The sequence below is a fragment of the Pseudopipra pipra genome, chromosome 6 (assembly GCF_036250125.1).
Source record: "Pseudopipra pipra isolate bDixPip1 chromosome 6, bDixPip1.hap1, whole genome shotgun sequence".
NCBI classification, from domain to species: domain Eukaryota; kingdom Metazoa; phylum Chordata; class Aves; order Passeriformes; family Pipridae; genus Pseudopipra; species Pseudopipra pipra.
In genome coordinates this window covers 61,975,401-61,997,388 of record NC_087554.1, presented here as the reverse complement: position 1 = coordinate 61,997,388, position 21,988 = coordinate 61,975,401, and the positions used below count along the sequence as shown (strand labels likewise).

General features: G+C 43.6%; 1 protein-coding gene across 11 annotated transcripts in view; it reads left to right on the top strand.

The window, feature by feature from the left end:
• The window catches only part of KTN1 (kinectin 1), a 76,589-nt gene that overhangs the window by 21,505 nt on the left and 33,096 nt on the right, over positions 1 to 21,988 (top strand). For 6 of the 11 annotated variants that reach the window (XM_064659564.1, XM_064659563.1, XM_064659560.1 and 3 more), the window contains exons 1-12: positions 1,718 to 2,282; positions 3,892 to 4,029; positions 6,387 to 6,554; positions 8,828 to 8,958; positions 11,052 to 11,168; positions 13,710 to 13,850; positions 15,767 to 15,873; positions 17,358 to 17,490; positions 18,438 to 18,525; positions 18,823 to 18,989; positions 19,628 to 19,696; positions 21,468 to 21,505. In XM_064659564.1, the coding sequence (XP_064515634.1) occupies positions 1,754 to 2,282; positions 3,892 to 4,029; positions 6,387 to 6,554; positions 8,828 to 8,958; positions 11,052 to 11,168; positions 13,710 to 13,850; positions 15,767 to 15,873; positions 17,358 to 17,490; positions 18,438 to 18,525; positions 18,823 to 18,989; positions 19,628 to 19,696; positions 21,468 to 21,505 (1,826 nt within the window). In that variant the 5' untranslated portion in view covers positions 1,718 to 1,753. Of the gene's footprint in view, positions 1 to 792; positions 832 to 1,717; positions 2,283 to 3,891; positions 4,030 to 6,386; positions 6,555 to 8,827; positions 8,959 to 11,051; positions 11,169 to 13,709; positions 13,851 to 15,766; positions 15,874 to 17,357; positions 17,491 to 18,437; positions 18,526 to 18,822; positions 18,990 to 19,627; positions 19,697 to 21,467; positions 21,506 to 21,988 lie in introns of those variants that run through there. The other 5 variants (XM_064659554.1, XM_064659553.1, XM_064659558.1 and 2 more) reach the window with 4 other exon arrangements.

Sequence of the window (21,988 nt, the reverse complement as noted above, 5' to 3'; positions counted from 1 at the left end):
TCCTCCTATCCCTCTGAGCCCTTCTGAAACTTTCTGTGCTGGATGTAATTTTAGACCCGAGTCTTTTCGGTGAGCAGAAAATAAATACAAAACTGGGAGGAGACTTAATGTTAAGACAACTGATGAATAATTAGTGTATTGAAACGTTATTCTTTTATTTGTATAACCTAATAGCCAAATTAGAGTTCCCAATCCTTGCTTTTTCTGCTGCTCAATGCACTGTACAAATATATTATCACAGTAACTCCTCTCTGTCTAGAATTTCTTATATATATCAGCAATTCCCTCTGGAGCCAGAGCCAGGTTCCACATGGAGCTCTCTCCAGGGTGGCAGGGTGGCAAAGCCAGTTTGTGGTAGCAGCTTCCAAAAAAAGTTGGGAATTGAGGTAAACCAGCCTTAAATAAGTATAGACTAATCCCCTGTCAGCCCAGAAGCAGGGAGAGCCTGTCCTCTCCCTGCACCACACAACTTCTCCATGGACTTTAGTCCCTGTACCCTGGGTAGGCACAATTATTTTCTTTTCCTAGGCAGCACAGGGAATACTCTGAGCAACCTGGGTTAAATCCCTTGCCTTTCATTCCCAAGGGACACTTGAGTTGAAGAGTTGTCTTTTCTTGTGTAGTGGAAAATGTAGTTGAAGCACGTGCTTCCCGTGGTGGTTTTTAAACTGAGGTGGTGAATCAGGAATTGTATTTGCTTAATTAGAGTTTGGATTATGTTTGTTTTGTTTTTTATTCAATGTCTGGTGCTTTTTTTTTTTTTTTTTTCTTCTTTTTCCTTGGAACAAACAGTCTGAGGAGGATTTGGAGTCTACCTGCAAAAATCCAGGTCTGTTCATAGCAATTAGTTTTGAAAGGGGGGAGGGGAAATTCAGAATGAAGCTGAAAATCCCTAACTGTGGGGTCAACACAAGCCAGATTTTAACTCTGTGGTTCCTGCTTTTAAAAAAAAAATCAAAAAACCCCTAATGTTTGGGACATAATGTTTTCAGCAAATTATCCTATAGTCATCTGGTCTGTAAGTGTCCTGGAAGTTATACACTGTTACATGTGCAAAATAAGTAACAGATCTTCCTGTTTTCCTATAAATGTATGGAATTTTCATGAGTTTGAAGTTGGGTTTTAGACTTCAAAAAGCAGTTTTTGAAAATACCTGATTCTTTATGATTGACTAAAATTCAGGGCTCTCTCCTTTCTTCCCCTCATTCCACTTCTGAAGCTGTCATAAGTCTGGGAACAAAAGGAAGCTGAAACTTAACTCCCACTTGCCAAGATAAAGATCTTAATTCATTATGTTTGATTTATAAAAAAACCCCAACAAAACGGTGTTGTGCATGTACTGGTCCTTATTTCACAGCCTCTGAAAGTGCTGTCTCACGTATTTCCAAAATCAAAAGCTTTATGAAGTTCACATGGGGAAGAAAGAGTGAGGAAAAGCGAGGGAAGAAGAGAACTACTCTTTTCCCAGATCAGCAGTCTGGCAAATTGCAGTTCTTCCTATCCAGGTTAACAACTTTGAAGGGAATGGTAAATGATTCCAGAAGTTGTCCCATGGTTGATGTAGTTTGGTGATTTTATTAAAGTCACTTTAAGGCTACTCTATAACAATGAGAAATCTTTTATTATTATAATCACTGGAGGAAATGATATCAAGGGAAAGACCTGCTCAAAACCTAATTTTTTTTTTTCTTTTTCTTTTTTCCCCCTCTAGGTTTTTTTTTTTTTTAAGGAATTATAGCTAAGAAAAAGCACAATGGAGTTTTACGAGTCTACCTACTTCATCATCCTCATTCCTAGTGTGGTTATTACAGTCATCTTCCTCTTCTTCTACCTTTTCATGAGAGAGACTTTGTACGATGAGGTCCTGGCGAAACAGAAAAGGGACCTGAAGTTCCAACCCACCAAGGCCGACAAAAAGAAAACCGAGAAGAAGAAGAACAAGAAGAAAGAAGCTCAGAACGGGAACATCCACGAGTCTGACTCTGAGAGCGCCCCTCGGGACTTTAAGCTCTCTGATGCCCTGAGCACAGACGAGGAGCACGTCGCCGTCACTCCCGTTCCCTCGGGCGCGGCCGAGGCGCCGGCCGGCGTCAGGGAGCGGAAGAAGAAGGAGAAGAAGCACAAGGCCGGTCAGGATGATCACGTAACTAAGGACTCGGAAGGATCCAAGTCTTCAGGCAAGAAAGTAGATCCAGTCCCTGTTACAAAACAGCCCACTCCACCATCTGAACCAACAGCAGCTAAGAAGAAGCCTGGGCAGAAGAAGCAGAAAAATGGAATGGGTATCTGATGTTGCATATGCTTCTTGCACAGAACGCCAAAGCCGTGTTCTGCTTTTTGCAAGGCCACAGAGTGTCTCTCACAACTGTTCTGCCTGATCTCTCCGGGGCAAAGCCCTCTTCTAACCTTTTCCTTTTTTACAAGCTATTGCTTTTTTTTCCCCCCCTCCGTTTTTCATCTGGCAGCAATGCTCTGGTTTTCCTCCTCCCGTCCTTGCTTTGCTCTACTAAAGATGAAGTGAAACAGAGTAGCTCGTATCTCTGCTTTGCTCCGTGGTTTGGCTGCTTTGCTCTGAAGCTGTCAAAACTTTGATTACCTGAAAGAACCTACTAGATGTTTGCTGTGTGCATTCTGAGGCCAAGCTCTGGAAAAAAAAAAAAAAGGAGTCCTAAGAGTGGTTGCTCTGATAAGGGAGGGCATCTAGAGAGCCCTCATAGCAGACTGCAAAATAAATCATTGTTTAAGTGCAGGCTTAATGTACAGAGAGGTGTGTGGTGGCTGATTCATGGAAAGAAGCACTTATAGCTGCTTCCCACCTGCTACACCTCTATAATTGAATGGAACTGATGCTAAAACTGGTCTGGCTGTTGTAACTGAAACACCCAACATAGAACAGACCAAAAACTACTCAGAATCGTTTCTGTCTTGACCATATCCTCAGCAGCTGCCAGGTCTCAGTGTGGTTGTCTGACTATGAATAGAAGTGAAAAAAGAATAAAAATACCCAGTTCCAGAAATAAGCGAAACCTGAGGTGTTTGCAGATCCCCTTTTGAGGTGCAGGCACAGCAGGTTTGCACAGGGAGTGAGGAAAAAGAGCGACATTGCTGCTTGATGTGGTAGATTTTTTTTTTTTATTATTCTTTTTCTGAAAAAATGGAGAGAAAAAGTCCCACCCACCACCAACAGAAGAAGTATCAAATCTTGTTTGTGGGTGTTCTCCAAAAATCTCTGTGGCACAGTTAAATTGTGGTCTGCAGGCACAGTTCTGAGGGCAGCCACAACTAAGTCTTATCCTTGATTACAGGAGCTGACACCAGAGCCCTGCACTGTGCGTGTCAGCTCTGACAAGAATCTTAATATAGCCCAGGCTGTCCAAAATGATAAAAAATATTTCTCACTAGAAACTGCTTTTCAAAAGAACAGTTCCCTAATGGGAAACTCTTTATTTTCTGCTTCTCACAGTCCCAGTAGCTATTGGGGGTGTGTGTTTAAAGTGCCCAAGTGGGTTTGTGGAGGGGAAAAGTACACTTCTAAATGAGAAACTAATGTGGGTAACACGTGCTATCTGCTCTGTCACAGTGAAATCTGGATTGGATTTGTTAAACTGTTCCTTGCATTGCCGTGTGTTCTGCTTGCAGATGAGATTCCTGTCTGTAAAATCAGTAGGTGCTGTGGCTCCTCACTCTGCTAAACCTTCTTATGCCTTTGGGGTTCTCTCCTGATGTGGGAATTGTCTGTGTGTGTGTGTATGTGTGGATAACTTTGTGTTCTGATTTAAAATATGTAAGTTTCTTTTCCTGGGAGTGCACTTTGGTTATTACAGATTTACTGATTTAAAAATAATGCCAAGAATATACAGAAGAGCGTATTGTCTTAATTGTCTCTTACAGATGATCAGGATAGTAAGGCTGATTCTGTTGTGTCTCCTGCCAAAAAGCAAGAACCTGTGCTACTCCACCAGGAGATAAAGCAAGAAAATGTATCAGGAAAGAAGAAAGTCTCTGCCAAGAAGCAGAAAGTTGATAATGGTGAGAATTCTGACTGTGATTTAGTTCAGATAAACTTATCTGTTAAACCTTTTTGCCATCCATACTTTAGTTTCTCTTCCTCTGGAAAATAATTTCATAGAATAATAACTCTTTTAATTTGAAAAAGCAGGAGTTCCAGGTAGGAAAGGTTGCTGAGCCTGAGATACTGTTTAATTTTATCAACATCTGGTATCACTGAGCATTGGATAATGCTGTGAACCCCTCTGAGCTCTCTTGGATCCGAACATCCACGCTTGAATGAGGACTAATGTGGAGACTTAGAGTACAAGCTGAGCAGGCTCTTAAGTTGCTCTAAGCAAGGCATGTCTGGAACTGCTGCAATCATCTGCCCTGAACAAGATTGCAGTTTTTTTAGCTGGTTGCTTTGACCACATTCCTCTCTTATTGTCCTTTTGTTGGCTGCCTGGTGCTCCAACACAAACTGTTCGTCTTTGCTGTCAAGGCCTTCAGTGTTCGTCATCCCTCGTTCTCTGCCAAGATGCTGTTTCTTGTCTCCTCTTGGCTCAGTGTGTCTCTGTGTTTGTGTTTTCTTTTTTTTTTTTCTTTTTTAAGTTTTTACAATGAGTGCTGTTGTGTCTGTGGCTTTTGGACAGAGTGTGACTATGAAGATCTGTGAGGCCACCTTGTTAGCTTCAAAACTCTTCTCTACTGGGACAGCTATGAAGCTGGAGGCTGATGGGCTGCTCCTGGAGTAGACACTGTTGTTCCCTGTTCCCTTCATACTTTGGTCTGGTCATCAGGGGTCCAGATCAGTTTTGGGCCCTGGTCAGACCAGGGTGGGGTTCCAAGCAGTGTAGGGTTCCTGTATAACTGAAAAACTTCCAAATGATTCCTGGAAGAAGCCTACTGATGGGGAACCTAGGATGTGACTGTCTTTTATGGATGTTCTTGTGCTTTTTGCAATGGAAATGGGTGCATTGCATTTTTTTTGAGGGGCCACAAACTTGGCAAAGAAGTGTCAGTACCAGCTCAGGCAGCAAAGCTGAGCTGTCAGTGCTACAGGGGAACAGCTCATGCATTATTTGAACACAAGCTGTTTCCTTTTAAAGCCACCTCTCCAAAATGACAGAGCAAAAATGAGCTGTGGTGGGCATCAGAATCGGCCAAGGCAGCACTGTGGGGATTTCAGGTGTTACTGACACTGCAAAATGTCTCATTAAAGAGGTTGTTAAAGGAGGGGAAGTTAGTAAGGAGAGGAAGGGAAAATGTGAGGGTGGTAACCAGATTAGATGGTGGATATTTCTGCTAGAGGAGAGCTCACTTCTGAGCTTGCAGTGTACCTGCAGGTGTTTGCTGGCTGCTTAAGTGCAAAGACTAGCAGGTGGCACAAAAAGGTCCATCTGGCCTATTCTGCTCCTTAACAGCAGCCAGGGTTCAGAAGTGTTTTATAACTGGCTCTCTGGCAGCCAGGAATGCATATTTGTTTTGCATTTATGCCCCAAGCCCTGCGTCCCACCCAGTTCCTCCTCTCCCTGCGCTGCTGTGTGGCATCTGTTGTCCATCAGCCCTGCAGCCTGGGCTGGCTGGGTCAGTGAGCTTTCCTGCTGGGATATGGCTCTGTTCACAACCTCTTGGATACTCCAGGCAGTGTAGCTCAGGACTGGGCAAACAGCAGATCCAGCTCTGGCTGTGTCTGTTGTCCCTGGTCTGTCGCTCTTCCTCTCCTTTTTGAGTTCTTTGGACAGAGGCTGCTCCTTATCCAGTGCTGTGTGAATGGAGACCCAGGGTCAGGCAGTACCTCTGGGAACCTCTCTGCATGTTAATGATGCCTGAAGCCTGCTCTGACAGCTGAGATATCTTCATTAGGAGCAGTTGAGTCTGCATGCAAAATAAACCTGGTTGCTGTCCCTGCTCTATGTCCTGCCTAAGTGGTTGAGTTCACAGGTGATGTAATCCATGTGAAAATGCTGGCAGTGAAGTACCAGCTTTTAACAGAATAGGGACAAAAGACTTTACTCATACTTTAGGGATGCTGAATGATTTCATACACAACCACAAGTAAACCAGTCTCATTGAGGCTTTGTGCAACTTTCTCATTAAAGTGAAATGAAAGTCAAAATGTAAAGATTCTTCTCTGTTACTTGTAAAAATGCTAAAAGGCAGCTTTGGAAGTAGAAATTAAGCTATTAAATTACTATGCATTAGAGACCTCTATTTAATGGACTTACCTGAAGAGGTTTAATGAGTTAAGCTGTGAAGGATAACAGAAATGGAGAGTATAACTATTGAGGTTAGAGATGCTTTAATCCAATCCTAATATGTTATGCACCTTTTCTAAAAATGTTGATGTTAATTATTACAAAGCTTTAACCCACCCTGTGGACTTCTGATTACAGTTTTGGTGGATGAACCTCTTATTCAACCAACTACTTATATTCCTTTGATGGATAATTCCGACTCTGGCACTTTGGAAAAGCGAGAAGCGGTTGAAGTAGTAAAACACAACGTGAATGAGGGGATCCAGAAGAGCAGTGGCAAGAAACTGAAGAATGAAACAGATAAAGGTAAGAAACTGATAATTCAGGCATAGCCTGCTTGCAAACCTGAACAGGGAAACTGTGTGGGGAGGGGGATCCTGTCTTATGTGCTGGGAAGAAGGGATTTGAGGAAAACCTTTGTGGCTGCAGGATGCTCTTCTTGTGTGTGCTCGTTTCTGCCTTGTCTTTGGCACTGTGGAAAGGGCTTCGTGCCATCTGAATCCTTTGAGCTCTGACTGGGCTTTTGTGTCCCCACAGTGAGCAAATGGGTGATCACAGACCACACAGATGCAGGGGAGAGAGTTTTACAGTGGATAGTTCAGGCATTGCTAAGAGGGATGGACTCTAACCCAGAGCTTTCAGCACAGGTTGTTGGAGTCTGTGTGAGGCTGGCAGTGCAGCCTGTGTTCTCTGGGGGTGTTCACGGACCTGTCTGGAACTGACCCAGTGCAACACAGTTATCTGAAGCAGATTGCCAGTGGAGATAGTCTGGCAGTTCCCAAACAAGACTCAGAATTTTCCCTTCAGTGCAGTTGGAATTGGTTGGAACAGGGGAACTTCCCTCGTTCTCCCACAGATGCTTGGAGTGATTAATGAGCATTGTGTCCCACCCTGAAACTTTAAACAGGCCACTGACCTGCTCAAAGCCTGCCAAACTTACTGAGCCATGAGGTGAGACTCTCAAATTTGTGGGCAGCCAGAGAGAAGCCAAGTGGCTGAGCAGTGATTCCCTGCTCATGTTTGTGTAGGAGGCTGGTTCTCCTATGTTCCTGTCTGGTCACTCACCACACTCTTTGGAACCTCTCTTTTTACACTTGTCTTCCAAAATGCTCCCTTGAAAGCTTCCTGGTGACCCTTTGTGATATCTAGGTTGGATTCCAACATGCCTGAGGCTCCTCTTGTGCTTCTGCCTCGATGTCTGCATGTTACTGTCCTGCAGCATCAAAGCCTCTCGTGTGCACCCGTCCCTTCTCATTTCCTTTGCAGGCTGTAACCTTCTCTGTGAACTCCTAATTCTCCTGTGTCAGCTGGGATTTGCCATCCCGATATAGAAATCTTCCCCTGTTCTAATTGTAAGCTCCTTGGATGCAAGGGCAAGGTCTTCCTGTCTTCAGGGAGCACAGGGCTCAGGCTGGTCCTGCAGGCTGCTGCAGACTCCCAGCTAGCTGGGCTGTGGTCTCAGGATCTTGGCATATTCCTGGTAACAGCATCACTGCTGATGTCAATGCAGCAGGGATGGGAGCTGCAGTCTATGGCCAAGACTGAGTTGGATTTAGGACTAGAGGAGAGTGTGCTGAAATTTCTCAGTGTTTCCCTCCCCGTGCTCTGTTATTCAGTGATTTAGTTTTATACTTGATTTCTTAGTATCACTACTGCTTTTTTGTTCTTCATTTATATTTCAGACTCTAGAGGTGTTTAAGTTTGATGTGTAGCTTGGTTTCAGTGGCATGTTTAGCACCTGTGGTGAGAAACCTGGACCCTTCTCCATGATCCTTGGGACAGTTTCTGAGCCAAGCATCATTTCTAAGCTTGTGTTGTTTTTGTTCCTCCCATCCTTTCACATACTTTTGTGCACTGGTGAATATTTCACAGGGATATGGGATGCCTTGGTCTTGTGCTTCCATTTCCTGGAGTCAGGGGGCCACCTAATGACCTACCTACGTGCAGCCTGTTTTTTGAGTGGTGTTTTTTGTTTGTTAGAGCATAGTTCAGTTTAATTGTTCTTTATCTTTTTTAAACACTTAGCCATTAAGAGGGATCTTACTGATTTATCTTCCTACTGCTGAATTGCTTCTGCAGCAGTTCCCTCAGTCTAAGTTTGGAAGTTAATATTTTTGTCTTTCATATAATGTAATCAAAAAAAGGGCCAGCTTTTAAATTAATTAACTTGTCGTGTGCTCGTTCAGCCAGGCTGTCCTTTAAATTGAGAGCTCAGCTTGAATTACTGTCAAAATACCCTGGAAGGGACTCTTCAATTTTTCACATTCATGCTATTTTTTTCCTCCAAAAATCTGTGTTTTGCTTTGTCTTCTTGCTAGCAACACTATAAACGTTACCAACTGTCCAAACAAAGTGGTGGGATTTTCTTTTTTCCCAAAACTATCAGCTGGCAGATTGTTATCAGATTTAAATGGGAGAGATGTTGTTTTTGCTGAATGCTCGTGACCTCTTGCTTCTTGGCATTTCAGACTGGAATTAAATGTAATGCATAATGATACCCCATCACATGCTGTTTCGAGGCAAAATAAATAATTCTGTGTGGAGTCCAAAGTAAATAAACCCTCCCTTCTGTGTTGCAGAGAATGCTGAGGTAAAATTTAAAGACTTTGTAACATCCATGAAGAATATGATCTTCACCGAGGACGAGGCCCGTTGTGTGGTGGAGGTGCTGAAGGAAAAATCCGGTGCAATCCACGACTTCTTGCAAAAGGTGAATGGCTGGGAGTGGGGTGTGGGGGGAGACAAAACTTTACTAAACACAGGAATTGGAAGAGGTGCTGTCAGATTAGCTGTTGTCCATGTTCTGTCGTGATTTGTGCGTTCTGCCTTTGGAAGACTCTTTCCATCTGGTCTGTGCTTGCTTTGCATGCAGAAAGGAGTTGTCAGATGCCTGTGTGCTGCCATCTGCCATCCCAGGGGCTGGCAAGGCAGGCTGAGGGCTCTGACCCTTGTAAAGAGCAGACATGGCCATGGAGAATAAGGAATACAGGAGGAATGCTGCTGCTGCTGACGCAGGGAAAGGCTATCTAGTGGCTTTCAGGAGCTGATCTTTCCCAACTGTGTAAGTAGGATAAGCTGTAGCAGAAATTAGGAGAAAGCTGGTGTGGCTGATCAGCTGATTCTGTGTTTTGCAGGTCTCTTCATCTCAAGTTTACACATTGTAGTGTGACTTCTTTGGATGTTTTTCATAGGATTGTTGGGCAATTCAGATTTGGAAGGGAACTGAGGGGTTTGTAGTCCGACCTCCTTCTCAAAGGAGGACCAGCTCTGAGGTCAGCCTGCTCAGGGCTTGATCCAGTCTGGTTGAAGCCTTCAGAGGCTGAGACTGCAAAATCCCTCTGTGCCAGCTCAGTAGTTATTTTTAATTCTTGTTTTCCAGACTGAAGAGAATGGTGACCACCAGTATCTTACAAATACCTGCTCCTCCTTCCCATGACTCAGCATGACTCTGTGCTCGTAACATCCTGATTGTCACACTTGAAATCTTACAATCCTCAATTTTTCTGCAGATGTACCAAAAGAGAAATGCAGAACTAGATATGTGTCAATTAAGTTAAAGCAATTCAGGTTGGGAGGGACTTCAAGAGGTCATGCAGTCTGCCTGCTCAGAACAGGTCCAACATTGAATTTGGAGCAAGTTGCTCAGGGATTTTGTCCAGCTGGGTCTTAAAAACCTCTAAGGACAAAACCCAATAGAGGTACACTTGGAATGGTGTTGCCTGTTCTAGCAGCCAATCTGTTTGCTGTGTTTTTTTCTCTTAAAGGAAGGTTTGGTGTTAAAGCTAAACCTTTAGGATCAAAATGAGTTCCTGGGTTTGTGTACAACCAAAAAATGTGGGTCCCTGTAGATGGAAATGTAAATAGTTTTCTTTCTGTAGCTCATGCAAGTCACAGACAGGGTGTTTTATACTGCATACATACACAATACCACTAAAGGAGACCTTCCAAATTCAGAGTGCATTTATGGGACTGACACTTCTTTGCTTCTTCAGTGCTTAGACTTCACTGAGTGAAGTCTGAGTAGTTCAACCTCCTGCTTGAAGCACGACCTGCTCCAAGGCCAGCCCAGGCTCCTCAGGGCTTTATCCAGGCTTGAAACCTTCAAGGACTGAGACTGCACAACCCCCTCTGGGCAACCATCAGGCTTCACTGAGTGAAGTCTGAGCACAATCATGTAGAAATTGTGCCCCTCACTGCAGCTATTTCAGTTTTTAGAACCAGTATACCATCGGCGGGACCATGGGAATTGTTACTCTGGGTCCATTCCCTGTTGTATCTGTGTCAGTGTGCCAGCAGAAGTGTAATTAGCTGGAGCCTCTCCTGGGAAGTGGAAGGAGACACCAGATCAGTGTTTCCTTTTTCCTTTGTGGTGAGATATTTCAAGAGATTAGACTTGTTGGATTATACCTGCTTTGAGTGTGGGCTGGACCAGATGATCTTGGAAGTCCCTTACAACCTCAATTATTGAATGATTGAGCATCTCTGTGTCTTTTCCCATTATTTCTCTTAATGGCTGTTCTTTGTTTTCCCCACTACCACACAGCAGCTCTCTTCCAGTGGCCTTAAGAGCCCATTTATTCTCTTAATTGGTTTCTGTGTGCTTGAAAATGCATTTCCCTGTCTGATGGAGTGGGTGCTGCAGGATCCCAGGATCCATTAGCAGCAGGATTGGGTACTGGTGGTACCACCTACCCTGTGCAGATGGAGGATTTGGGAGCAGGAGGGTGTGTTTCCTCCTCTCAAGTTTGCCCTGCTGCCAGTATTTGTGGCATGTGTGGTCATTTTTATGTCCTCCTGCTGCAGGCCAGCAAGGCTGAGTCGGCTGCGGCTCTCCATCAGCTCCAGGACAAAGAGAAGATGCTCAATGCCATGAAGGAGGAGGCAGCTGTTGCAAAGGAGCAGTGCAAGCAGCTCTCCCAGGTAAATATAAAGAGTTTCATGTGTGTAGAGAGGGCCTTGTAGGACGAGCAGCCAGCAAATGCTGGCTTACTGAGTTTAGCCTAAGTTGAAAGGTGGAATTTTTATGCTGAGAAAGCTGCCAAGATGCTGCGTTTGGTTTTATGATGTTATAATGCATTTATGCTGAATTATTTCCCAGTAGTTTTTCCAGGGAGTTCATTTACTGAGACTTTTAAGCTGAGCCTATTTTTCTTTTCAAATGGATCCTTTAAAAACACTTCCTTCACGAGTATGAGACTGTTTTGTGGATGCAAATATTAAATGTCTTTCCTGCACTGCTGTTTTAATTTGGGCCATATTCTAGCATTCACATGCTTGTGTGCTCCTAGGCACAACAATCACGAGTTTTCTTCAAGAAGGAAGGTAGAGAAAGTGTAGACTGCCGGCTTTAGCCCCTGGAGGTGCAGCTCTGATTGCTTTGGACTTACAGGGATGCTGATGCATTGCTGTCAAGACCAGTTTATGAAAAGTAACCTTTTTATGAAGGTTTCAGAGGAAAGCAGTTGCAGTAGAACAAATTATTAGGCAGATATGGACTGAATTGGAGAGTTTTGGGATGAGGATTCTGATGTTCTGGCTGGTTTGGAAACATGCAAGTATTAGGCTCAGGAAAGTCGTGTTATGGGACAAAACTTGGGCACAGAAAACTGGGTGGCTAAAGGTGGGAGCAGAGTGGCCACAGGATGTGGGAGTTGGGAGCTTTGGGAGATGGGAGGGGAAGAAGGGAGTGAGTATTGTGTTAGCTCCTGGCAAGGAGGGGGTGGATTTGTCGGCGGGATTAAGTGGTTTGGGATAGTCAGTGTGTAATCATAGGGAGGGAGAGTTTGTGATGTGTTTGGGGGCAAAAAAAAAAACTGGCTCAGGACTGCAGAATCAAAGGGGAGAGGTATCTGCTGTTGAAGAAGCAGAGGGAATGGATGAAGGAGCCTGGTTGTGGGAAAAGCTGATGTGGTTGGGGAAAAAACCATCTGCAACGTGATGCTTGTGAAGGTAAGGTGGGAGCTGCAGAGAAGCAGGGGTCATCAGGAGGTTTTCCCATCTGGACTGAGGAAGGAAGAAGCTGGGAGAAAATGGGTGAAAGCAAAGTTGCTGCAGTGCTGAAGTATCAGGATAAAAAAGGGATAAAGCTGAGCTTGACTGATGAAAGCTCTTATCTTCTAAATTCATGTGTTTCTCTGAAAACGCTGTCGAAAGCTAAAGGGAGACCTTAAGGTGCAGGGATGTTCCTGCAGGGGTGTTGATAAAGATGATAACTGGAGAGGATAAATGGGAGCAAGAGGTGCCTGACCTTGGAGGTATTTGGCAAAACAAAAAGTAGGTGAAAGTTAATCTTCCCAGGATCTCTGGTGCTGCCCTGACATGTAACTGGGTTAGTGAGGGCTGCAGCTGGATGGTGGGATTGGTGGAGGCATAGGGGAAGCTGCAGTGTGCCCTGGTGCCCTTCTTTTAGTTGCATCGTAGCACAGGAAGAGATAACATGGAAAAAAAGATTTGTCATAAGTGACTTAAGACTTTTTAAATGTGATTTAAATTCCTAAATGCCTCCATGAACACGGGCTTAGGAACTCGTGTCGCTTATTTCATTCAGGGGGCACAGTCAGGGAGTTGGATCTAAGAGAGAGAATAGCCTTTATTTAAATTTAAAATGTGGGAAAAGCTGCAATTACTCTGAAGAGGTGGAGAGTATTCAGGCTAATAATTTAGAGCACTTAAATTATATGTCAAGGCTCCCTGACACAGTGAGGAGCTGTGTAAGGAGCTGGGCTGTGGGGCTGGAGACACCTGAAGCTCAGATGGTATGAATTCCTTGTTGTGTGGTGGGAGCTGCTGAAAGCTGCACTTAATGTTTTTGCTTACTAAAGCAAGTGCATTTATGCTGCAGAGGAGCAGCTCTATGGATTTCTCAGGTGTCTGGGTTAAGTTACTGACTAATAAATGATTAAATAGCAATGTGTATTTTCATTTCAAAGCTATAATATGGTGTCATGCTGGTGGGATTCAGGGCTTCTCTGGCTTTTGTAGAGCACTAATAGCCCATCTCTCATAAAGCTGTTGGCTTTGCAACCTGCTGCAAAGCAATTATTGTGCTCTGAATTGCTCTGTTTGACCATGATGCTTTACCTGTGTTCTTCCATTTTGCTAAATTTGGGATGAAGATCTAAGCTCTGGCCTCTGTGTAATCCATGGGTTTAGGTGTTAGACCTCTATGATTGGGCAGAATGATGGAAATAGGACTCTATCTTTTCTGAGACAACAGAAGATCAGTGTTTAAACTGGCAGACTTCTTAATAAATGTGAGATTATGCTGATCCTAAATATTCATAAAGATGCAGAAAATTTGGTCGGGTTTAATGCTGTAATTTCTCTGAGTGAAGAGCGATGCTGACTTTGGCTTGATGCACGCTTGCTATATTTTTAGTTATCTTGAAACACTGATTATTAGACTTTAGAAAGGAGCAGTGGATGACTTCTTTCCCTTTTCCCTGTCCCTTCCCACCCAAGGAGCTGGTTGCAGAGAAGGAGAGGAACGGTTTGCTCACGGCGAAAATGCGAGAGCGCATCAACACGCTGGAGAAGGAGCACAACACTTTCCAGAGCAAAATACATGTGAGCTACCAAGAATCCCAGCAGATGAAGATCAAGGTGAGTGCTTTACCAAAGCCATTGGAGTTGTTGAAGCACAAGCAGATCAATGCTGAGAAATTGCTCCCTTAGCCAGGGTGCAAAACTTTGTGGGAGTTTCCTGACTCAAAGACGAGGTGTTCTCACGGGTGACTTTGGTGGTCTGTGAAATGCTGTCCAGGCAGCCAGTCTCTGATGTAGTTACTTTTCCTTCGTGGTGCTCTGCTGAAATGTTATTCAATTAAAGTGTAAAATCTAATTGAAATACTCAGCTTAAGAGAGCCAATAATGCTGATGATCATTTACCAGCGGATAAATCTCTTTAAAATTATACTATAGAGTGACAACATGGCATAATATACATGAAATACCAATGCCTGGGGGAGTGCTTTGCTGAAAATATTTGAAGAGCAGACACTTGTAATTTTTTAAAGACCCTTGTTACTGTCTACTGTAGTTGCATTATAATGGAGTGACCTTATAATGAAGGGTTTGTTTCATCAGATTAAAAAGTTTAACTTAGAGTTTTCAAAGAAGAATGGCCCTTTTTATACCAACTTGCCTGCTTAGATTTCATTCTAGTACTTTTTTCCTGTGTGAATGTCACAACATAAAGCCCAGCACATGAACTTTCCAGCTTTAATGCTGTATCTTCTGTCTCAGCACTTTAAGGAGTAGCATCTCCGCAGTTTTGGAGCAGAATTGTGTTCTCCTGAGCAGAGACGACTTCCTTGGAAACTGTACAGACAATTGGATAATGAAAGGGTCTTGCTGCTGGCTGGGGAGGGGGAGAGACATCCCAGTACAACTGGGAGGTCTTTGCAGACGCTGCTGTCCCAGGCAGAGCTGGAGAAAGGATGAGCAGAGTGCTCTGGTCCTGCTCCCTCTGCTGATGTGCTGCAGCATGGCAGAGAACCTGGAGATAGTCAGAGCTTCCAGTTATGTGGGGTTTGTGCCCTTGATTGTGCTAGGATCTTGTTGGCTTTATAAAAAAATAGGGAGGGAAAAGAACCCCTCAATGAACATCCAAGGCCCAGCTTGTTACATTTGTTGGTGCAAAGCTGGAGGTGGATGCCCTGCAGGGGACTGCTGTGGCTGTTACACAAACTTTTATTTGGATTTTTTTATATCTAAAACCCTCATTGATGAATCAGATATTTGATGAAACTGGGTCTTGGAATGGTGTCAGCCACATGTACAAACTGGCACTGGTAGAGGAAGAAAGTGTTGTAGCTGTATGTGCTTGAGGGTTTTCAGAGCCCAGCTCTGCTGTTCTCTGCATATGCAGAGTCCATTTTTTCCCTGTGAATCCTGTGTTTTGATTTTTTTTGGCACTGTTCTGAACCTTGGGTTATCAGGGCTTCTTTCTGCCTCGGTTTGGAACCATGCTGAAAATTCAATCAGCATATATTATTGCGTAAAAAAAGGATCTATTTCATAATCTTGACTTAAGGATATTAGATGAGGACTAGCCTTTTGTGATTTGCATTTTATAACCCATGTATTGTTAGTTATGTTATACTTTTTCTGCTTTGTTTAAAGGCTTTCTAAGCTTCTAATGATAATTCACAGCATGTTTATTTCCCTTTGGAAAAGTTATGTATAAATATCTAAAGTTATGCAGTTGAGCAGTCATTATTCCAAGTATCACTTATGTAGTCTTTTTAAACAATAAAAAGGTTGCCTTGATAAATAGGTTGTTACACTGATATAAAAGGAAACCTGTGCTTTTATTTGAGCAGGAGAGTCTGAGTAGCACAGTTTAATTTAAGAGTTGGTGCGTGAGAAAGCAACAAAGCTGCCCTTCTCCCAAAAAATCCCCTTAATTTTATTTACTGAAACTGTCATGGTATCTACTGCTACAAGCTGCTGGGGTGTTTTTTTTTATTGCTCCTCAGTCTAATCTTTTATGGAATTGATCTTTCTCTCCCCATCAGTTCCAGCAACTGCGTGAGCAGATGGAGGCAGAAATAAGCCACCTGAAGCAGGAAAACGGGATCCTGAGAGATGCTGTCAGTACTTCCACCAACCAAATGGAGAGCAAGTATGTGAGCAGCTACTCAGAGCTCTGTGTGTTTGAGCCTTCCCTGAAGAGTTGTTCTGGCTTCTGCTTCTTTTGTTTTGCTTCCATCTCCTGTCTCTGAATTAGTGGTTAAGCTGGGAACGCGTATTTTGGGCTGGGCTAGCTGTGTTTGCATTGAGCCAAGGCTTTCACAACAGACAGTTTATTTTATCAACTTGAAACCTGAGCTTTTATGCAGCTTTAACAGAAAGAAGTGCAGCAGTGCTGAGGCATAGTTGGTGTTTTTGGCAGGGGGTGTGTGTCCTTTCCCCTGAGGCTTTAGGAGAGGTGCTGATTCTGGGAGAACAGGAGCACTGAACTTGTAAATCAGTATTGATGCCCTGCAGTTAATGATACCACTGGGGTGGCACTTGGATTTATCTGCTGGTGGTGCAAATGTTTGGAGAAACAAAAAGGCATCTCAAGGTTTTGCCTTTTGTGAGTTATGACTCAAAATGCCCCTGAGCTGGCAGAGAGGATTGTGTGTATTGTGCTAAAAGCTGAGCACCCTGGCAAGGTGTACAGAAAGCAGAACCGACACATTATATGCTCTCAGGTATTTGATTTGTTACTGTTGGAGACTAGAATGTCAAAACCACTGTCAGGACTTGTAAAGGGCTCCATATCTTCCTTTTCTGGCTGTGCTGCTGTTTCAGTATGTTCCTTTCTGTTAACAGCTCCTGCACTGCCTGGAGCAGCTCAGCAGAGGTGTGTTCTGAGCGGGTCGATATCACAAGTGCTCAGAGAAGGGTGTGGTACCCTGATTTTTAGGTGTCCTGTTCATTTAAATGAAGCATCTCTATCTCTCAGACAGTTACATTGAAAAAGCCTTAATCAAGCAAATTTAAGATAAAAATAACATGCTCTTTATTTGCCTAGACATAAAGGGGAGCCTTTTAAAATCCTTCCCTTGGGCTGTACAAATGCATCTTCTCTCCCTACGTGAGCGAGTGCCTCAGACACCTTCATCAGTTAATAGTCAGGTCAAGGCCAGGAGGCAACAAACAGTGTGAAGGAATGTGTGCAGTTAGTGGTCCAGGAGGAATAGTCTCGAGCAAGTCTGAGATCAATAATCCTTTATGGGAAGAGGAAAGGAATGTGGATTTCTATGCAAGACCTTTCCTTACGCTGAGCCTCTTTAGTTTACATCAGCCTGCCCAAATCATGCCAATCAGCTTGCAAACTTTTCAGAGGGAACTGATGCTTCTGGCTTATTGCTGACCTTTTGTTTCTGACTCTGACCTGTAGCTACTGTGCTGTGCCAATGGCCAAGAGTACCTGACCCTCATCGCTTCCCTAGAATAAAACAGTTCGGGGGGGGGGGAACAAAACCCCAAACCCACCCAAAACAGCCCTTTGGCTGCAAATATGGGACGTGGTGTTGATATCTTAGTAGCTGCTGTTGTGGCCAGTGCTTCTTGTGAAAAAAAACAACAACAAAAACCTGTGAAAATGTTTGTTTTCAGGCAGTCAGCCGAGCTGAACAAGCTGCGCCAGGACTACGCGAGGCTGATGAACGAGCTGGGGGAGAAGAGCAGCAAGTTGCAGCAAGAGGAGCTCCAGAAGAAGAATGCAGAGCAGGCAGTGGCTCAGCTAAAGGTGACTGGGGTTTTCTCTGCCTGTCAGATTGTGCTCAAGGCTCTACTAAGCAAGTTCTGAATCAGTGAGATGTGAAGCCTGTGGGAATTGCTGTAGCTGTTCCCGTTTCGGATGGACTGAGCCAGCCTGTGGGTTTATTTAATGTTTTTATTCAGTACAATAGGCTATGAGTGATTACAGACCTCCCTGTGAAGTGAAACTTACCTTCCAGGTAAATATCTTTAAAAAGCTAAAGTGGAGATGTTGAACTTTGTACAATTCCAGCAAGATTTGATAGTTCAGACTCATTCATCCAGACGGCATTGTCCTTGTGTGATTTTATTTGAAGTCACGTGTGTGTTTAAATTTTTAAATAAATATACTTTTTAAAGATTTAAAATGTAAATGGACTCGGTTCTGGATGCATCTCTTTCCTTTTCTTTGGAAGCAAAGGTCTTTTGTATTTTTTTTTTCAGAAGAGAAACTAGTGTGTTCAGGTGACGGTGCCAATCCAGAGCTCATAACTTCTTTAATATTTGTAATTAAGTCTTACATGCCAGCAGCTCTCCCTGCCTTTTGCCCTGGCAGGGGAGAGTTAGTATGAAAAGTTGAGATGTGTTTTAATTACTGGATGCAGATTTATGTGTTGTATGGCTGCTCTGGCTTCTGGTGTTAATTCTGAACTATCAGGGCAAAGATGCTGCATTTTCATATTACAGAAGCCATTCTGTTGAGAGCCTGTAATGAAATCCTGTTCACAATTTGCCTTTCAAATTAATAGGCTAAACTAGTCTAGGAGGAGGATTACAGAGCACTCTGTCTCTCTGATGTGCCCTAATGGAAACAAGAAACAATTTCACTTCATTGCCATATGTTTTGGGAATGACACTGAGGGGATGCACTCTGAACGTTTCAAAAATAAATTAGAGGTTAGACTCCTTTACATTGACTCTCTTTTTAATATGAAGGTCCAGCAGCAGGAAGCAGAGAGAAGATGGGAAGAAATCCAGGCTTATCTCAGGAAAAGAACAGCAGAACACGAAGCAGCGCAACAAGGCACGTACCACAAAATTCCTAAATAATGCTGCAGTGAATTGGCTGTTGCCATTTGTAAAAAAGAGGGTATTATTGAGTAAATGGCTTAAATAAAGCTCAGGTGAAGTTGGTACTGCTTCAGCACCCCGGGGGAAATAGTGTGTTGTGATCCCAGTTAGTTGGAGCGCTGATGAGGGAGCTGAACCTTGGCTTGCTGGACCAAGGCTTCTAATCAGCCTCCCTGTTTACAGTGAAAATGATTTCCCCCAAAGTTTAAATATCGACTTCTGAATTAAAATCCTGACATTTCTGCTACAGATGTGCAGAATAAGCTTGTGGCCAAAGACAATGAAATCCAGAGCTTGCACAGTAAACTTACTGATACAATGGTGTCAAAACAGCAGCTGGAGCAGAGGATGTTGCAGTTATTGGAGGCTGAGCAAAAGAGAGCTTCTGAGGAGGACTCCATGCAAATGCAGGTGCAGGTAGTATTGCTCAAATATTTTAAGGGTTTGGGTTTTTTTCTTTTCACTTTGTGACTATAGAAGTACAGAAATATCGTTGAAATGCTGCTTTTAGTAAAGCTTTCCCACTGAATAAAGGATGAGAAAACTGTGCCAGTCCACTTGTGAAGTGAGACCTTGTGTGTGGTGCTGTGTGGAGGTCTGGGGCTATTTCACACCTGAGAAGTGCTCTGGGCAAGTCAGGAAAATGTGCTGACCCAATTTTCCAAGCTGTGAAATGGTGCCATGGCGTGGGGAAACACCCTGGGAGAGCAGCCCTGCACCTTTGATGTTCGTGTGAGCTCTTTTGGGGTGATCTCCCTTCTCCCTGGCATCAGGTGGTGAGAGGCAGTGTGGACATAACTCTTGAGGGATTCAGGAAAACCAAATGGATTATGGTTGGGCAGGGAATATTCCTCTCTTGATACACAGCAGGTCCTTGTGCTTCCACTCAAACTGGTTGATCTTAGTGGGGAGGAAAAAACAGTGTCTTGTAAAAGTGTCTGACATGTAAATGCTGACCTGTTCCTACTAACACAATCAAGGCTAAAAGCTAATCCTAGCAGAAGTTGACCAGCTGCAGATCTCAGCCTGCTTTTCTTTCTGTGCTCTCTTACAAGGAGCTGATAGAGCAGAATGATGCTTTGAATGCTCAGCTTCAGAAGTTTCATTCACAAATGGCAGCCCAGGTACAGCATGTTCTCAGACTTTCTTTTGTAGTCATGAATTGTGAACTTTCATTAAAAGTAAGATTTTTTTTTTTTTTTGTAGCTTGATGTGAGATGTAATGCTGAAGCAAGGACTTGTTAGCATCCTCTGTTCTAATGTTTCTCAAAGTGGTGTAAAACTTTAAGCTTCTTTCTTTCTTTGGGGAAAATCCAGTTATTTTCTCCCATAGTGGCTTTCATTTATAACCAAAGGGTGTAGTACCTTTTTCAATGTTTGTTTTCTGTAGCTTTGCATGTGTAAAATTCTGTCTTGTGGTTCTTCTGGTCTTTTTGCAGTCCTGTGAACCACCTGATTGTGCTTTTTTCCCTTGTGAGAAACACTGTCTAATGGTAGCTCCTGTATAAAGTTGTTTGTTCGTTTCTGTGCAGAAGAAAAAAAAAAATCACACCAAAAACCCACCAAACCTGCACAATGCCCTTTCTCAGTTATTTTAATCTTTAAAATTTTGGTTTGACTAGTTTATTTGAGAAATTATTTCCTGTTGTAAACACTGTGTAAAGCCTCAGGGTCACTGGTGTTGCTTCCATGTAGAGGGTAGGTCACAGAAATCAGCTCAGAAAGGCTTTGTGGGCACAAGTGGAGACTGTTCCTATGCAGTTGGGTGCTGCCTTCTTTTAATCATGGATGTGCTTGATGGAATTTGATTAAATTCCACGACAGACTGAAAATCTGGATTTGCTTGAAGTGTTTTAACCCTTTGGGTGTGGAGAGAGTAGTGAAGGAAGAGCTACTCTGGATTTACAGCATCTTCCTGACCTGCTCCTCTCATCCTTAGTTCTTTAGAGGCTTTGGAAATTAATCCCTAGGGAAATTTTACTTTTTAGCTCTGGGTTGCACAAGGAGAGCTGTTGGAAGGAGGTGTGTCCTTTCCCTGTGCAGCCCCATTGGCCATGAAAATTCAGGGGTGTTTTTCCACCATGAACAGTGGGTGTAAAAAAAGCCCTGTGGAGAGGCGAGGTTGGACTGGATCCCACCCTGGATATCAGGGTTGATGAAACTCTTTTGGTCATTAAAGACACCTCTGGGACTGGACTTGTTCCCTTTGATATTTTTTTCCTCTGATGCTGTTCTCCATGGTATGATATGGATAAGGCAGTACAGGGATTGCTATAGGGTCTCATGGGCACAAGCTCTGTGAGATCCAGGATTTTGGGGGAGGGAAAGACTGGAAAGGAGAACCATGTATCTGAAGCACAATTGTCCATGGAAGTTCTGCTACAGCTGCTCCCAAACTGGATGTGAAACAGTCTGCAGTGTGATGGGTCTCTCCTGCACTGTTGTGTGTGACAGTGAAGGAATAGGGTTTTTCCAGGGAGAAAAAATGCCACTTACTGATTTTATGTTGCTGTTGCTGTTCCTAACACAAGTCCTGATACACTGTGCAGGGTTTTCTTTTTTTAAATTTGAGTGGTTTGTCAGCAGAATGTCCCATAAAGTGCTTAATTCCTGGGAGACAGGTGCTGGTGAACCCCATGCCTTGTTTGAATCTGGTGAAGGAGAAATAACACAGGTCCTTTCTCCCTTCATGCTGCCTTAGGCCAAAGGGGAAGAATGGACATTAGTATGGGCTGGTATTCCTTCAATGTTCCTTAGCCAGGCAATAGCTGGAAGCATCCTGTGCCAGTTTAAAATAACTAGACAAATGCTATTCCTGGCTCACTGTAGATGAGGATTCTTTGACTGGCTTTACTTTCAGCTATTTCTTTTTTTTTTTTTCTTCCCCTTTTACAGACTTCAGCTTCAGTCCTGGCAGAAGAACTCCACAAAGTGTGAGCATTCATTTCCTCTGGGATCTGGGAGGTGTTCCTGGCTTTCAGTGCCTGCCACCTTCCCTCCACGCACGTGCAGGAGGGACCGGGGAAGGAATTGTTGCTGTCTGTGCTTTTAACTTCTCACCACGAGTTTGACTTGGGAGCTGGGAAAACCACTTCCTACGGATTTCCCTTCTGTGTCTGGCCTCAGGTTTGGAGGCTGTTGTAGGTGGCTCTGTGTGCAACATCTCTCTTGTTTTCTCTCTGCCTGTGTGCAGGGTCAGTGCAGGGTGCAGGAATGTGCGTGACCATGAGAATTGTTATTATTTGGGCTGTGCCAGGAGGGTTTGTCCCTTTGGGAGATGGGGTAGTTGTTGTGTTTCAGAGCTAGAGAATGTCTCATAAATTTTTTTTTTTGGCAAGCGGACAACATTTTAAAATGGAAAAGTTTTTGGACCCAAAATGTACAGTCAGCAGGATTTAGAGTAGGGGCTGGATTTA